General features: G+C 41.1%; 2 protein-coding genes and 1 long non-coding RNA gene across 3 annotated transcripts; 2 read left to right on the forward strand and 1 right to left on the reverse strand.

Annotated features, from left to right (window-relative positions):
* Nucleotides 1-410: 410 nt before the first annotated feature.
* Nucleotides 411-11,127, reverse strand: LOC139613560 (uncharacterized). Its single transcript, XR_011686778.1, has 4 exons — nucleotides 10,997-11,127; nucleotides 10,285-10,342; nucleotides 2,734-2,801; nucleotides 411-1,893 (listed from the first exon to the last, which is right to left on the reverse strand). It is a non-coding gene; the product is annotated as an uncharacterized lncRNA (long non-coding RNA).
* rpz (rapunzel) lies at nucleotides 1,423-8,642 on the forward strand. Its single transcript, XM_071470319.1, has 3 exons — nucleotides 1,423-1,498; nucleotides 4,232-4,310; nucleotides 5,683-8,642. Exon 3 carries the CDS (start codon nucleotides 5,707-5,709, stop codon nucleotides 6,388-6,390), a length of 684 nt encoding a protein of 227 aa, XP_071326420.1. The 5' UTR covers nucleotides 1,423-1,498; nucleotides 4,232-4,310; nucleotides 5,683-5,706; the 3' UTR covers nucleotides 6,391-8,642.
* Nucleotides 11,128-11,251: 124 nt separating the features above from the next.
* Nucleotides 11,252-15,856, forward strand: LOC139613556 (uncharacterized). Its single transcript, XM_071470309.1, has 3 exons — nucleotides 11,252-11,524; nucleotides 12,837-13,333; nucleotides 13,484-15,856. The coding sequence occupies exons 1-3, from the start codon at nucleotides 11,408-11,410 to the stop codon at nucleotides 14,172-14,174; spliced, it is 1,305 nt and encodes a 434-aa protein (XP_071326410.1). The 5' UTR covers nucleotides 11,252-11,407; the 3' UTR covers nucleotides 14,175-15,856.
* The last annotated feature ends 1,591 nt before the right edge of the window (nucleotides 15,857-17,447 follow it).

Here is a 17,447-nt window from a genome sequence, read left to right on the forward strand (position 1 = left end):
GTGGACCGGTCGGTGTCCGAGCAGAGAACGACGGCTTTGTCGTTTCTTAACGCACAGTCGGCTTTTTATTTCTATTTCTTCCCCGTTTTCCATCACAAGCGGCGAGGAGGAGAGGACAGGGCTTCTGTTGTGTCGCTGCTGCCTGAGGCTGGAGGGTTTCTGAGGGGGCGGGGGGTACGGGGTCTTTAACCTGCTACTGGCTCAGGTCTGGACACGCAGGAAGGCAAACGCCCATCCTGTGTGCTGCTGTAATATAAGACGTAAACATCACAGGCATCAGACCGGCTGAGGACGGAGCAGGATTGTCCTGTAACGCTTTGCCAGCAGCTGCCACCATCATTTGCATAGAGGGCTTTATTTTGGGGAAAACAGCTTCAACCGCCGGCGCAGTCATCTCTCCACCAACGACCTCACTGGGTTAGTCTGAACGGATTTTCATACATACAGCCTAAATAGTTTTGTTCTCCAGGGCTAAATTTACGCTTCTTCAACCCTGGATAAAGGACCAGGCTGTGGCTCACTGCAGGAGCACTGTTGCGCACTGAATGGTGCGTTCACAGCTCAGGTTTTTGCCGGCTTGATGGCTACTAACGGTGAATTTAATTTGTGATCTGTGCTACAGTGCTAAAGTCAATATTAGCACATACATACTTAAGAAAATAACATTTGAAATACGTGGAAGTAATAACTTTAATGTCTGCAGCGCCATTGCGCCATTTGGAACATCTGTAACGTTGCAGTTTGCTTTCTACTGGGCTTTAAATCCGGCAAGCTTTGAGTGTGACTTTAAATTTTTGAATACAGTTGGTAAAATTCACACATAATAATAATAATTATTACCTTTTTAGCTGGATAAACACCTCTGTTTTCCCCTTGGAGCCTTCAGAGAGCTCTCTGTGCCTTTGGATACAGCTGTGCACTTTTGGAGAGACCCATTTGGATCCAAAGCTTTCTTTTTGCGCTGTTGGATTCTACCGCCACGAAAGTATTTTTCTTCGGGTTTTTTTGCCGCAGTCCACTAGAGAAGGGTCTCTTCAACTCATAAATACTACAAATAGACTGTTTGTAGCATCCCAACGATGCTCCAGGGCTTGGCAAAGGCACAGAAGGCAGCGGAAAGTGTCTAACTGCTCAGTTGCGCACTGACTGACAATAGTTCACTAGTATCAACTGTATGACTACTGGATGGACCAAAATAAGTCGAAACCATAGGGGTAGACCATGGTGCATTGGAGGAGTGGGCTTTACTTTTGAAGGCCATTGATAAGCCATTTTAAAATGGCATTTTGGAGCTTATATTTGTTTGGTGCCAAAAGGGCTATTTCTGGGTTTTGGGGGCTTTTTTGGCTCTTTTAAAGTGGTTTTGTCCAATTTGATCACCCCTACATATTCAACATACATGGAAGTGTCCTTTTTGCAGGGATTGCTGGGAAGAAGAAGGAGGCTGTCGAGGTTGGGACTTTGGAGAGGGAGGTATAGGCAGAGCCACTATCAAAAGGTAAGGAATCCTCTGTCCTACTGAGACCTATGGTGCCCAATGTTGGCTGAGAGGCTGTTTGAGGCTATATACTCCACATTTAGACAGAGAAATAGAGGTTTTCAGGTGTATTTTGGTGTCTTTTCAGTGTGATTCAGCAGGGAGGGTCAGAGCATTATGGTGTGTGTTAACAAGGAAATATGGAGGCACGGCTAGGGGGAGCCATAGCTGGGCTGGAGGGCAGCTGTGAGGCCCTGAGCTGTTCAGAGAGGGAATGTTTTGTTTGCTGTCATACTCACAGACATGGAAGAACTCCGGGTGACAACTGTATTTTAGTCTTCATTTGTTAATCAATGTTTGAACTGCATTAGCCTCAAGGGTGTACTTCCTCAGTGAAGACTCTCACATGCTGTGATCTGTAGAGACAGAGAACAAACTGTCATGTCGTATGAAGAAGAGGCAGAAAAATCATTCACACAGATCAGGAAAATGTAACTCATTCACTTTAGGACCAATTTTAATAGAATATACTGTGTAGATTTGGATTAGCATAGCATTGCTGTGATCATAGAAAACATTCAAGATGGCCACTCCACTGCAGGGAAACAGGTGAGGACAGCCTGACACTTCCTGATTAGACAGACAGAGCTGCTTTGTTTACAACCAGCACGCAGTCAAATCTTGCTCCGTGGCAGGGACTAAAACTTTAGATCTTCCTATAGCTACTGTCTCAATAGACGCACAATAATGTAGAAGCTGAGTCACTGAGCCACAACTTTGTGCCTGAGATTTGGGAGTGTTGTGTCGTCTGCTGTCTTTAAAGGCCATGCTGTCACTGAGCAGTGATTGGTTCATCCACGGAGCAGATTTCAACTCAGGAGCTGTAATTGATTTCATTTATTGGCCTTAATTAGCATTTTTATTGATTATATAAAATCCATACATTGAGAAATCAATCCTCATTTCTCTTCAAAATGATTAAAAAAAATCTAAGAATGATCAAGCTCACTCATTAGGAAATGTCTTTGAAGGTGAAGAGTTGAATTAAGAATCATTTAATGTACACAAAGGGTTAATTTACTATTACGTATTTAAAAAGCAGTTTGAGGAAGCTGCCAGATTCATTGTAATCATCCAGTCTGTGGTTAAATATAGCTCAGATGATTCCCCAGGACTTTCAAAAAAAAAAAAAAATTCCAAAATTTTATAATGGTATTATTTCAGTGTCAAAAACCAGCAGTTAACCCTTTCATTACCTGCGTCTCATCTGGCAGATTGTCATATTGTGTTGACACATGCCGGGTTTTCCCTTGTGGGACAGCATCTGTGGAGACAAGGGAACAAACGTAGAAATATAACACATATAAATGCAATTTCTCAATAATTTAGTCACTATCATTCACCGCCCAGGAAGCAAAGAGCTTCTCATTGGCACCTATAATGGGGAACAAACAAAAAAGTGTGACATTTACAGGCAGAGCAGGTTGCTTTCAGCAAAAAAGCTTAAAAAAGGTGATGAAAAACATAATAAAAATCTTCCAAAATTGACATTTAGGGAGCATTTTATGGCGATTTCATCTACTTTTACAAGATCTTTCAAGTGTAGGCGTCACAAGTATTTAAATTAGTTCAACATTTGCTCATGTTTTATTGATTGCAGGCTTTTAATCATATCATCTAAAGTTAACCAGAAGTTAAAGGGTTAAATCCTGCTCCTGAGCGTCACTGCTGTCAGTCCACAGTGGTGGTGCTGAAATCAGACAGTGGATGTTATGGGTGTGGGTGTCTCTGGGTAAATTACTGCCCCCTCTGGTGGACACAGGTATTTTAAGAGAAACAGAGACACAGAAACCAGCCTGTTCACTGCGTCTGTGTCTCAGGCTGACGCCTGTTTTAATGTTTTAACTTGCTCGGCTCCTGTGGTCATCAGCTGTGTGGGTCCCCAGTGTCGGCACAACATTGGGGGTTGTGATTATCTTTGTGACTGTGATGTAATCTCACAGTCACAAAGGTAATCACAACACGGGTGTTGATGTAATCTCACAGGGGTATGTGTCTGAGGCACCACTGCAGGCACGCCGAGCCATAACTGACAGTTAGAAAGATAACAGGATACTTAACGCAATCTCTCTCTGCCTTTCCTGTTAGAAGTGCTGTGAGTCCTTGAACTAAATTTAGCTTCGTGGCTTTGTGGCTTCTGTTTGTGGAGAAAAAACACACACCCCTGTGTAAATCCTGTTTTAACAGATACAAATTTGGTGTCAACACATTTTCTTGTAGCCTTCACCAGTCAGTCAGCTCGCACAATTTAAAATTTCAATATCCAAATTCATCCTCTAAAGTAGCTTGAAACCATAAGACATTCTGGATAGTGGTTTCTGTTATGTAATAAACACGTCTTGCAGCTCAGTCACCCGTGGCGTATGTGTTTTCCCACTGAACTGCAGCATTAGAGTTTCTCTGTCCCGCCCATCAGCAGCTGCTGCTGCTGCTGAGGAGCTATCGGCTCGGCCCATAGAAACACACAGAGAGCAGCCTGGTGCTGAAAGGCTGTAGGGAAAGGGAGCTGTGTTGCAGTGAGAGGGAGAGGCTGTTAACTCCTTCACTGCTGAAACCTGCAGCCAGCAAGGGACAAAAATCTGTTCACTTCCTGGTTGAGGCAGACACAGTTGAACCAAATCATTGCTATGCGTGTTCTGTGGATATATCTGAGTCACTTCTTGTGTCTGAATCTCTGTTTGTCTTTTGTTCCAGGAACCATCCTGATCCTGACCAGCACTTGAACGACACAGGCTGAAGCTCCTGTGTGAAGCTCCTGTGTGAGAGATTTGATGTAAGATGCTACAACTTCCCCTCCAACACTTAACCAGCAGCTTCCTGCCACAGTCATCTGTCTGTGAAACTAACCGTGACGTGGCTGTTGTCAGAAAACATTTCAGGCTGTAAAGGACCGAAAGAATCAGTTAAAGCGATGACAAGTACTGTAAAGATGGAGTGAACACAAGCTGCTCTGTATGAGTGTTAGATGGATGTCAACACAATGTAAATGGAAATAATGGATCAGTCTCGCTCTCAGTCTTTAAGCTGATTTACTGAAGTGGACTCAGATGATTTATTTGGTTATTTTGTTGGTCAAGCTCAACCTTTAGTCAACAGTAACAGGCTCTTTCCCCTTTTTTCAAGGCTGCTGAATGAATTTACAGAATATGTGAATCTCATAATTATGTTTTAACAATTTTCATTGTTGATCAACCTGACAATCATTTTCTTGATAAATCATTTTATCCATAAAATGTCAGAAAATAGCTTGTTTTTTTAATTTCCAGAGTCCAAGTTGGTCTCTCAAATTCTTTACCATCATATGAGAAAAAAAAAAGCATCAACTCATCACATTCAAAAGCCTGGAAACAGTGAATTTTTGCCCTTATTTTACTTGAAAAATTACTGATTTCAGTCATATGAATTGTTGCAGAATGTTTTTAATCTATTAATCAATTAACTATTTCAGTTGTAATGATACTATGAAAAAAACATTATTGGTCACTAGCACATTATTGTCATGTTTGTCATGTAAACATACTGTCTGGGTGATGCTTTTTACACGTCCAATAATTTCAGTAATTTTCTGTGAAGTTTCCTGGCAAAAACTTTGCAGCCTTTATGTGAGAAATATTTAATAGTAAATGAATGTTCATGCATTATTGATTTATCATTGACGACTTCTCCCTTCACTCCCTACATGTTTACTTGTAGATAGTATTTACATGTTCACCTAACCTGTTGTGTACTGACTAAAATAGTCTCCAGGTTACACAAGCAAAAGAGTGGCAGTTGAACGTTTTCCCTATAATTAATAACAAATAATTTTTTTCTAATTCTGAAGAAACAAATGGGAAATTATTATTTTTACCTATTAGTAGTAGTTGTTAAATACAGACCCATAAAATAAATATCCTAAATTTACTTTATTTACTCACCGTGGTACTGATGAGTAAATTGTCAAGTTTAAGTCACCACTACTGAAATATCATCTGTAAAATTGTCCAGGTGCTGTTTTATAATATCTCTGTCCTGAGAGCAAATTTGTACCCAGAATGCCTCAATTTGATAAATACAGCTGCACCATCCTGCAGACCATCAGTTACAGTAAACTGATTTTCCTCTCTCTCTCTCTCTCTCTCTCTCTCTCTCACACTCTCACACAGACGTCCACTTCTTCACACTGAACCATGATGGAAGAGGAGATCATTGAGGACCAGACCAAGCTGAAGCAGGGCCTGGTCAAAGTGCTCCAGTGTGTGGCCACCATCTCCTCAGCAGCGGCTGTGGTTAACCCCATTTTCGGTGTGGCTGGTTCCCTGATCCGGGTGGTGCTGCACCACGTTGATGACGAGGACATCCGCACCCTGAAACGGGAGTTCGGCTCCGTCAACCGAGCGCTGGACCAGCTGTCCCAGCAGAATCGCAACACGCTGGTGCAGATCAAGAAGGAAACCCTGGATGGCCAGTACTGTCAGGTGGAGGAGAACCTGAAGAACCAGTTCAGGAAGTTCATGGAGATGGTGGAGGCGCGCCCCGAGCACCGCGAGCGCAAGAAGGACGACTTCGAAGAGAGCTACTCCAACGACTTGGGCGACCAGAACCTGCACACACTCTACGATGGCGTGGTGGGTAAACCAAAGCTCTTCAGCAGGCCCATCCTGGAGGTCTACCTGAAGCACTCGCAAGGCGACCGCCACACCATGGAGCGACTCTGCACGCGCCTCACCTACCTGTTCTGCATCGGGCTCATCGCCCTCATGGGCTACGCTGCCATCATCGGAGACGACGAAGAGGGCCTGAGCGAGGAGTGGGCCGAGAAGATGGAGCACGTGCAAGAGAAGATGCAGGAAGCCCTTCACAGGTGCAAATGAGGAAGCAGCGTGAAGAAGAGTTTTTTTCCTCCACTGCTGCTTTTGCTTCATATTCAGGACTCAAAGGTCCACATTCCTGCTGTAACTCCGTCCTCTTCGCCTTTCCTTTCCCTGTATGCATCTCGGTTCAACAGTAGCCACAGTATGTTTAAAATCACACAACTTGATGTATATGCAAGTGGTCTTTGAGTGGGCTTCCTCTAGTTTCTGTCCAGGCTGAGGTAAAGACAGCTACATCACAATCAGCTCAAATTCAACAAAATTCTTTAAGTTTTGTGATAAATCTGAAAAAGACTGTGATGGATTGTCACAAATAATCATAAATCTACATTTTGGGCAATGTGCATAAATGTTACGCCATATGTCATGCAAGGTATAACATCTATAAATCAAGCTTTAGCAGAGATTGCAGTATATCCCACCTCCATAATGCACTTTAGGAAAGTATCTGAGGTTTTGACATTTATTGTAGAGCTTGTGAAATACATGTATTACACTACAAGGAAAAAGTATGTTGGAATGAGCGAGTGTCCTATACCAACAAGCTTAGGCTGCAGTCATATGAACTTAACACCACTACAGGGCCTCCTATGAAATCTTTGAAATTAATGAAATCTATAAATATAGTTTTCATGCCATGCCATTGATGAAATATCTGCTATTAGACTGACTTTAGTTGCCAAACAGAGGGAGTTGACGGTCAAGTTATAATTATAATCTTTAACATGAAAAACCAAGTGAAACCAAAACAAGGAAGAAATATCCCAAAGATTTTTGGAGCTATGAATGTAACTACAGCGATATAATCATATACTCAATATCATATACAGCACGTGGTCATACTGCCATTAACATAATATGCGCCACAAATGTTGTAGGCCTCGTACGCGTGGCGCTCATGATACACTAAACCTACATGTTGCTGTCAAGCACTAAATGTAATCTTGTTTTCTTTACACTAATTTCAGATGCTGCTGTGCTGAGTCCTTTATTTGAAGTTACTTGTAGTGAACATTTTCAGTTAAAAAATAAAAATAAAAAATTGAAAACACTAACAGTACAAATAAAATCAGATCTGTTTTGAGTACTACATCTGGCAAAATCAACGCTTCACCACAGCAGGATATACTAAATATGAAATGAATATCCTCTAAGTGCTTCCATTTTCACTACCCTTCACTGTGTTATGTTTATTTGACACATAAGTGAAGTGTCTGACTAATGAAACATGGGATTCGGTTACTGTAAGGATTTCCTCCCCCTTCTTCACTTGTGCAATTCTGTCACTCTTTTATTTTCTGTTTTATGTGAACTACAGCCTTTTAGCCACACAGGAGGAGCACCAAGTGTTGTTAGAACTATCAATGGGTTTCTGTGGTGTACTGTTATTTAGAGCCTATGAAACATTTAATATCCATTATCTGTTTGTTTTTTGTTTTTTTTAGCCCTTCCTGCTCTTCATTGGACCAACAGTGCCTAAATGTGCTATCAGTTTGGAATTATTGGTTTTATTCTCTAAGGCTTTTTTTTTTTTTTAGGTTAAACCTTAGTAGGGCAATGTATTCTGGGATATACATCTCACAAAATATTTGACAAACTATGTGTGGAAATGTTTTACTTGGGTGAAAACAAGATGGGTAGAAATGTAAAATTAGTTTTTACAACTCATTTTCCACTCTTGCTTGATTATGGGTTATTCGTTTAAGTATATTATTGTGTAAGGCATTATGTTTTGAATGGTGTGTGTGCGCTATGGTTCAGATTTAAACTTAAAATGTTTGTAAATGTGTCTTTTTTTGTTTATCTGTTTTAGCAAACTGATGGTACCTGTTGTACCTCATAGGTTTGGGAGGCTGCATCAGGACAGTCGAGACTGTCAGCAAAGCTGTTGAATAGAAAAGTAGACAAAACATGTGATCGTCATTAACAGCTTTCAAACCTATCAGTTTGTATTTTTATAAATGTTTTACCGAGGTCTCGTCCATTCTGCTCTCACCCTTTCAATAGCTACCTAACTCTGTGTTAAACCGGTTTATTGATTCTATGGTGGTGTGCCATCTCTTATTGTTACAACAGATTCAGTATACGCTACGTAAATATAGTCGAAATGCTGCTGACGTGCAGGAAACGTGGATGAATCTCTTAAGGCTTTTTTGTCATGTCATCTTTGTGAATATGTTGCCTTTTTTATGGCTCTCTGATGCCTGATTGTATTATATGCACCACTATAAATAAACATGAGTGAATAATAATGAGTTGGAGTTGATCATTCTTTACTATAATAAAAGCAGCAATGTGGAGAAATATTCCATTATAAGTAAATGTTCTGTTTTAGTGATAAAACTTATTAATGTATTAAAAGTTAAGCATTTGTGATGTAGAATGAACCTTTTCACAGTATTAATATTATTTGTATGTTAATGTTAGATACTGTTTAATGTTGTGGGTCAGATTTAAAGCCATTATGCAGCTCAGTGATCATAAAGTGGGTTAAACTGACCTACATAAATTTTGATTACTGTGAGATATACTAGGTGGACATAAAAATATATTGTTTGTCTGAGTCAGTCGGGGCAAAGCTCTGTTTCTCCATTTAAGGGGAATTTTTATTCTACAATGGTTTTCCACCATTAAAAATCTGGTGGAAAACCTTCCCAGACAAGTGAGGTTGGTTAGAGCACCACAGTAATGCCCATGCTTTCGGTATAAAATGTTCAGCAATCACATATAAGTATAATATTTGGGTGTCCATATACTTTTGGCCATGCAGTGGTTTTTGTGCCTGGCATATTAAGTCACATAAAGTTTTGAATCAATCTTCTAGAAAACACCACAAAGGCAAAAAACAAATGTTAAAATACATGGGTTCATAAATATATAATATCCAGTCTACTCTATGACTTTACTATCTAAAAATTACTAATTTTCCACCAGCAAATACAGCAGAATAAAAGATACAATACTGGATGAGCTTTCTCAACTCCAGCGTGCACACACAGACCAACGAGTGTCACTGTCTACTGCCAAATGTTATATGGTTCTAATGTTAGTTAGCATGCACTGAGGAGATAAACAATAAATACATTTGTATAGTTTTGCATTTGCTTTTGGTTCTTATTTATTTATTTATTTATTTCATTTATTTATTTATTTTCAAAAACATTTTAATTCATTCTCAGTTCAGTGTTTTTCGTTTGATTCTTTGGGGATGTTCAATAATATTGGAGAAAAACTATTCATGCTCTTACCGCAGAATATGTGTGTTGGAAAATCAGCATCATAATCTCATCACAGTCTGACAAACATATCAGTTTTTAAAAAATGTAAATGTAAATATTAAATGGGTATCGTACTTTATTCTAATGCAAAAGCATGCTGACAGACAATACCGGTATGTTTGGGAAACCAGAGCTCTTCACTGGTATTAAATATGTATAACCTGTGGATGCTGCAAGAGGAGGCCAGAGATAAAGCTGCAGTTTACTGATGTGAACACAAGAGGGGGTGAGTGCTTCACCTCTACACCTGACTCCCCTGAGCTCCCTGAGGGCCCACACGGCTGAGGCGGCACATGCGTGTCTCCAAACAGACGAGCTCCTGCAGCCTGCTACCTAAAACACGTCCTCTACATGCCCCGCAAGAGGGCAATTGAAGTGAATTTACCGGAATTAAAGGTGGGAGGGGGGATTCACCTGGAGTGAAGTGAAACGGGCACATGACCGAGGTTAAGTACCTGTGGTATGGCCCTCATGCATCATTATCCAGCAGAGCAGGTTTGACTTACAGCTCAGAGTGGGTGGGGTGAGGTGGGGGGTGGGGGGGCAAAACAGGAAAATGTGCATTGCGGGCGTTAGAAGTGCAGATTAAAGAGACACAAAGATCTGAGGCGCTCACCTGCTCCGCGGACTGATGCACGTCATCTGTGTCGTGATGGCTGGGGCTTTTTTTCCCCCTTCAAGACACGAAAAAAAAAAAAAAGTGTTATTTCAGAAATTGGAATAAAAGACTTAAGCAAATATCGACCTGAGACCTTCATGCGTGAGGTGAACTCCTTCATGTGTTGGGGGAGAGACGCTTTGCGAAATGATTTTTTTTTTTTTTTTCTGGTGAGGGAGATTCAGCTTGGACTGACAGGGCGCGTCGTGTGCGCACAGATGAAGGAGCTGTGAGGTTTAATGTGAGCATCATCATCATCATCATCATCATCATGAAGTCCTCGGACTGATAAAGAAATATCACAGTAAATGCAGAATTTGACTTTTAAATGGGCGTTTTAACACGATTTATTGATATTTGTGACAAATCCGACTGGAGACGGGTGACGCACGACGGTGCTGTTATAAATTAACACTGTGTGGTTTATAACATCCGCTCCCAGCAAACCACAATCTTCATTATATGAATCTAAATGTTTAGGGTGTAAGGAATGTCACGCCGCAGCTGTGTCTCAGCAGCTTTTCATAATCAGAGGCGCGTTTGTGGTTTAAAAAATGATGATGATGATGATGATGATGATGATGATGATGATGATGATGGTGATGTTCTATGAAGTATCACACAAACATTGAAAAGACAAAACACATCAACAATTTCCTGATCGTCTTACCTCAAGTTTGGAGCCTTCCAACATCCACATCAGCTAAAGCGCCTTTGGGTGATGAGACATTTGCGCCAAATGCGCAAGAGACCTCGCTCGGGGGAAAACACAGTCGAAAATGTGTGAGAAATAATTTACAGGAGAAAAAACATTCAGATTCAGGTCCGAGTTGTTGAAAAGAGACTTGAATCGTCCTTTCATAGCGACACGAAGACTGAGGAGAAAATGGAACCGAGCACATTCACCTCCTGGAGTTTGCGCTGTTTCTGCCTGTCTGTTCCCCCTCCACCCTTCACCCCCACCCCCCTTTCTCTATTCCTCTCTCTGTCTCTCTCTCTCCTTTGCAGATATTAAGTGCGCATCTCTTCCTCTCCTCCTCCGGATCCCGTTTCTTTGGACCCTTCCTCAGCTCCACGGTGAATGAGAGAACCGTGGGAATTTTCTCAAACTCGAAGGGGAAAAGAAAAAAAAAGAAAACTTGTTTGCAGCTGTTGGAGCTCATCAGGCGTGAAGGAGCAGCGGGGCTATTTATATGAGGTACTGAAAAATTGCTGTTATTATAGGAATGTGATGAATGTCCTTATCTTCCATCGGGAGGAGTAAATATGCTGTGAGGTGTGTCCGATGCTCACTGGGGATTTGTGCGTAAAAAGCTACCGTTGCGCATTTCTTTTGGCTGCGCATGACAGTTAAGCAAAGAGCAGACACATGAGAAATCTTGTCTTCATTTATTTACTTAAAAGGGGTTTTGTTTTTTCACCATGCACTGTTTTTATTTCACAACTTTAGATTATGCTTTTCTCTCCTTCGCTTTAAATAAATTGTTCAGATACGAACAAAAAAAAAAAAAACCAAACTAAATTAATGTCGCGGTTCATTTGTGGAGAAGTTGCGTGACGCAGCATCTGGGATCCATCCACAGACAAACGTCTGAGCACAGAGGACACGGTCATTTATGTATGTGAGGTTGCAAGCAAGGATGAAAGGGGATTTTTTAACACGGTTTGGCCTTGGTCTGGTCTGCTCTGCTCTGAAATGAGTCACAGACACACTCAAGGGCATTTGTGTCATTTTCTCATCCACGTATCTCAGGCCCCCATTTTGTTTACATGAGATCATCACCTGCTTCTTTCTGGGTCTGAGCAGAAGGAGGATTGAATATTTAAAATAAAAACACATCTTGTGTGATCAAGATTTGAACAAAATTCTTTTTAAATGCTGCTTAAATTCGGACATATTACTTATCTTCAAATATGAAAGGGGGATAATTTTCTATATGGCCAATTTAAATTAATTAGATCAAAATAAATTCTGTAATGTATTTAATAACCTGCTTAGGCTCTGGATACATCTTTTAATGTTAAAAACAGTGCAATGATCTGTAGACAAAGGTCTTTTTATGAGGAAAATGAACAAAGATGCTTTAAGAGCATACTTTCTACTTGACCTGCTAAACACGTTTTTAGACACTGTCTTCATTATAGTAAGAAAGTACATGTTAATATTCATCTCCGATGGTTCCTCAGAGATGTCACAATGTAAATCTAAGAGGATTTTTTTGTCCCTTTTACTAGTTCTTGCTTTCCTTTGTTAAATCCTGGATTAATGATAAATTATTCTCCTCTGGCCTCTACCTGCTTTTCAGATTACATTGAATGAAAGAAATAAATTACTTTTTGATGGAACTGCTCACAACGTACAGACCTCCTGTGAAAAGTTATTGCTCGTGACACTTTTTTATGAATATCTTCACTGAGTAAAGACTTTGACCTTTTTGCCGCACTTCTTGTATCTTCCTCCCTAAGGGGTTTTGGTGTTTGACAACAGACTCTCTCCCTCTGTGTCTCAGAACATGTCCAGTTCATTGGAGAGGGTGGTGGCCCAGAAGAAGGAGGCCATCGAGGCAGTGATGGATATGTTTCAGAGGGGGGCCGAGGTGTTGGCTAGCGCTGTGGGCGAGCTCTTCCCCCTCTGCGAGGCCGCCGCTCCGGTTCTCCGCCTGGCCTTAGACAACGTCCATAGCAAAGAGGTGTTTTATGTCAAAGAGCAATTTCTGACCGTGAGGAACAAGCTCGACGTGCTCTCCAGCCAACTGGAAGACATCGACTGCGAGATCAAGAAGGGGAGACTGGACTCCCAGTACTTCTCTGTAGAGGAGAACATTAGGAACCAGTTTAGGAAATATATGGACATCTTGGAGGCAAAGCAGCAGTTCAGGGAGGTGAAGAAGAGGCTTTTTCTGGAGCACTTTGCTAAAACTGGAGGAGAGAAGAACCTGTTTGTGTTGTATGATGCTCTGATGGGTACTAACAGCTTTGGAGAGTCAGTTTTAGAGTTGGTAGAAAGGTAAATTGTACCTCCCTTTTGCAGGATTTTAACACATGTTCATACCTAACAATTTGGGCTTATTCAGTTGCACCTATTTCAGATTTCTCTGGATAGAAACCCCAGATAAATACCTTAAATGTAAAAGTAAATGGTTCCTCTGTTTTGCAGGTATGTGGCGAGGAATCGCCGTCTCCTGGAAGATTTCTGTGTCCGCATGAAGGAGCTCTTCTGTTTGGGCCTAATTGCTCTGCTGGGCCACTGTGCCTTAACCCAAGGCCAAGAAGAAGAGGAGGACAAAATCCAAGAGTGGAGCGGCAAAATAGAAGAAGTGGAGTCCAGGATGAAGATGACCATTGAGTCCTGCATTGCTGCCTTCCCAGAGCAAGCAAAATTAGACGCCCAGCGACTCCTGCAAGAAAAGGAGGAAGAAAACCTGCAAGATACAACTCAGCAGCTTCTGGAGTTCTTGGTGAAGAAGTATGACTGGGTCAGCTGGTCAGTGAGGCTCATCAACCATTCAGGCAGCACCTACCGGAACTGGCGAGCAGGGGAGCACTTCCATCACGTGTCAGGACAGAACTGGTTCGAGGTGCTCCAGGTCAACAACATAAACCTGGTGGTGTCGTACAGCACCAAACCCCAGCCGGTGCCGCGCGACTGCATCCAGCAGGTGATGGAGGGTCCGGGGAAGAAGGGAAACGCCCCGGCAGTGGTGGAGGTGCTGGAGAAGCAGCTGTGCGGGTTTGTCGTTCACGCTGTCAGTCGCCACAAAGAGTCCGCCGCTGCATGGAGCTTTCCAGAAGAGTGTCACTACTGGGAGAGACACAAGAACGTGGCAGTGTGCGTGCACTCGGAGTAGAGCTGTCACATGTTGAAGGGGTGTATTCAAAATGAGATGCTATAGATTGTGTTGCTTCTCCATCTGCAACACTGAGCTGAGAATTTCAGTATTTGAATTAATCATAAAAAAACATTAAAAAATACTGAATCTGATAAACTAGGGATGCACCAATCCTGATTTGGAACTGATTTGGTATCAGTGCCATATGCTGACCTTATTAAGTGAACTAGGTATTGGCCAGATGTAACCAGTCCACATTAAAACCTTTATTCACAGGAGGTTGGGGGGTGGAGGTGGCATGGGTTAAATCTTGAACGGTACATTTCATTTGTTTTATAAATTTACCATGTTTTTATAAAAGAATAACTAGCAACTACAATTTTCGTTGAGTTTAAAGCTCTATATAAAGTCGCATAAGTGGAAACAGTAAAGTAGAAGAACGTTAAACTTTAACTTAATTGTACCTAATTTACTTTGCAGTACTGTGTATAGTTCCATCCTCTCAGAAGAATGACTGCCATCGATCAACGCAGTGAGGTGTTAAGATTTTAATGGGGGGAGGAGAAGCAGTATTGGTACTGGGTCAGTATCAGCCAGTATCCTGTGTTTACATATCAGAATCAGTATCAGGATGCATCCCTATCACAAACATATTTCAGATCCTTTATTATGAGAATTTAATCACAGATGCACTTTTCTTAGCTTTCAGGGTTGTGTCAACTCTTTATACAGTAGATATTTGAATTATAGCAATTTAATGTAAACTCATTTATTTATGTTGCAGCTGTTTAAACATTAACTGCTTACATATTGTAAACTATGTCACTACTAACCTATTTGTTTATAACCATAATAATTTATACACCAACACTGTACTGTATATACAAACGGGAAGTGTCTATGCTTTTACTGTACCTCGGCAGCACACAGCCATAATCCAGTCTCCCGTGAGAAATGGCTTCTGCACCTACAGCTCTAAAGAGATGGTTTTGCTGAGGCTGCATCTGCAGAGCTGTGCTCCCATTTTGTCTCCGCTCAGCAGGCTGGCCTACATAACTCTGACAGGGAGCGCAGAGGTTACTTTCTCAGGCATGAAAAACAAAAGAGGCTTGGAGTTTGGCACCGGAGACGCGACAGTGTGCCTTGTGTTCCAAACACATTCAAACCCCTTGATGCTGAACCAAAACTACTGAACCCCAGTGCTACCGGTGCTGTGCCTATGAACGTGCAGCCTGATGGTTTGTGTTCGCTGTTTCAGCCTGGACGAGAAGAGATCCTTCATTTGTGCATTTTATTGTTTGAACATTTGGTGATAAATGGTGGTTATTGCTGTTTTGTTTTGTTCTTCCCTGCCAAATATGATGTATTATTCTTATTATTCATATTTGATTTTCCTGCCCATGTGGGTGGAATTCCTGCTCACACTGAACACTCACACTTTTTTTTTTTTTTTTTTTGCATATTTCAAACAAACCACTGTGATTTTTACTTCTAGAAATTTAAGATGACTCTGCGTCTTTGCCATCTATCAAAATAAACATACCACTTGTAAGAACGGGGGAGGTTTACAGCTACTGTGCCAGTTGGTAATATAAAGAAGTAAATTAGGCATTTACTTATATCAAAATGTCATGTACCAGTGCTTCAACCACATTAGCTTCTATATTCATCCCAAATCTCAATAAATTCAGCGCATGATCGATGGTCTGCATTCTTTTTATGCTTTATGACAATTAATGACTGAACACAAATAGTTAATGGGTGTGTAAACAAGTATAATCTAATATCTGCCTCTCTTTTCTTGTACAAATGTGATTTACGCAGCACTCTTAGCGCCGGTGCCCATTAAAACAAGGCAGTGCACCCTCAGCAACAGGGACGCCGACTAATTTAATTGATATTTACACATAAGTCAGCATTTCCTGACCGCAGCTCTGGTTTGATAGTCCATGAATAACCTTTGGCTGAGCTAATATCCTGCAGACGAGCAGCAAAGTGCTTGGCTTAGCAGGATGGTATCAGTGATAATGCCTGGTGTAGGTGCAGAGCGGGAGGAGACGGCCATCATTTCATATCTCAGTGGATCTGGAGGGTCTTTAGCTGCGCTGTCGTAAGCCAAGCCTGTCAGAATCCATCAAGCGCTATCTGCAACATGCATCACAGTGCAGGAGGAAGTGGACTGTGTTGAATCATCACGAGGTTTCTCTGTGTGCAGTGGAAAAAAGCTGCTGCTGCAGAGATGCTGTGAGATTCAGCAGCAGCATTGTTTATGAAAATGTGTCAAAGATCAAATTTGTACATATAACTAACTTTAAGCCAAAATGTTACTTATATTTTTTTTTTGCTTGAAGGTGAAGACCAACTTCTGATCCTATTATTAGTTTTTTATTCGCTATTTCTAGTGATCACCTGATTAGGTCTTTTTAGTAGAATAGATTAAGAAAAATCTGTTTTTAATTAAATCTATAATTCACTATTATAGCAAGTGACTGTCTTAGTTAGTGTTAGCAGGTAATACACAGCACAGACTGTTAAGATTTTGGAAATTACAGTTTTGTGTAATTTCACCAGCACAATCCTTTTTAGTCCTATAACACATGTAATGTAACACAAATGTAAATGCATGTATGTATATTGCGCTAATTCTACGTAACAGATATCAGGAGGAAAAAGGCCAAAGTTAAAAAATCTGCCTACTAGCACCTGTAAAGCTGACTCGTACATTATATCTAGTTTGCTGCATTTCTACAACATCTGGAGTATAAAAACAACAATTTGCCATTTCCCAGCCAAGAAACAGTCGGGCACATACAGTATAACCCCTTGTAAAACTAATTTTTACACTTTAATTCCTATACAGATTATAGGAGTAAGATGCTGACAGCTTTAGATGTGCTGGTAGGAGGATTTTCTTAAAGTTGGACAGGGCTAAGCTGTTTTCAGTCTTTACGTTTCATAATTAACGTACAGTCATGAGAGTGGTATCAGTCTAACTCTACAGCACACTTCCAAAAACTGTTCCTTTAATTGATGACTTTTAGTGGGGTTGTAAGGTGTATTTCAGGACACCGGAGAGAGACAGGCTCACAGTTTCCCCTTGCTTCCAGTCTTTATGCTAAGCTAAGCTAATCGCCTGCGTACAGACATGGGAGTGGTATCAATACTATCGTCTAAGTCTTGACAAGACAGTGAAAAAGTGCACTCCACAAAATGTTGAAGTGGTGCTTTAATCCAATAAATTCAGCCAGTGTAACCCTGTATTTACCGTCTGACACAGTGGGGAACTATATT

Source organism: Trachinotus anak, unplaced genomic scaffold (genome assembly GCF_046630095.1).
Source record: "Trachinotus anak isolate AG129_WGS33_773 ecotype Australia unplaced genomic scaffold, CSIRO_AGI_Tana_v1 ptg000032l, whole genome shotgun sequence".
Classification (NCBI taxonomy): domain Eukaryota; kingdom Metazoa; phylum Chordata; class Actinopteri; order Carangiformes; family Carangidae; genus Trachinotus; species Trachinotus anak.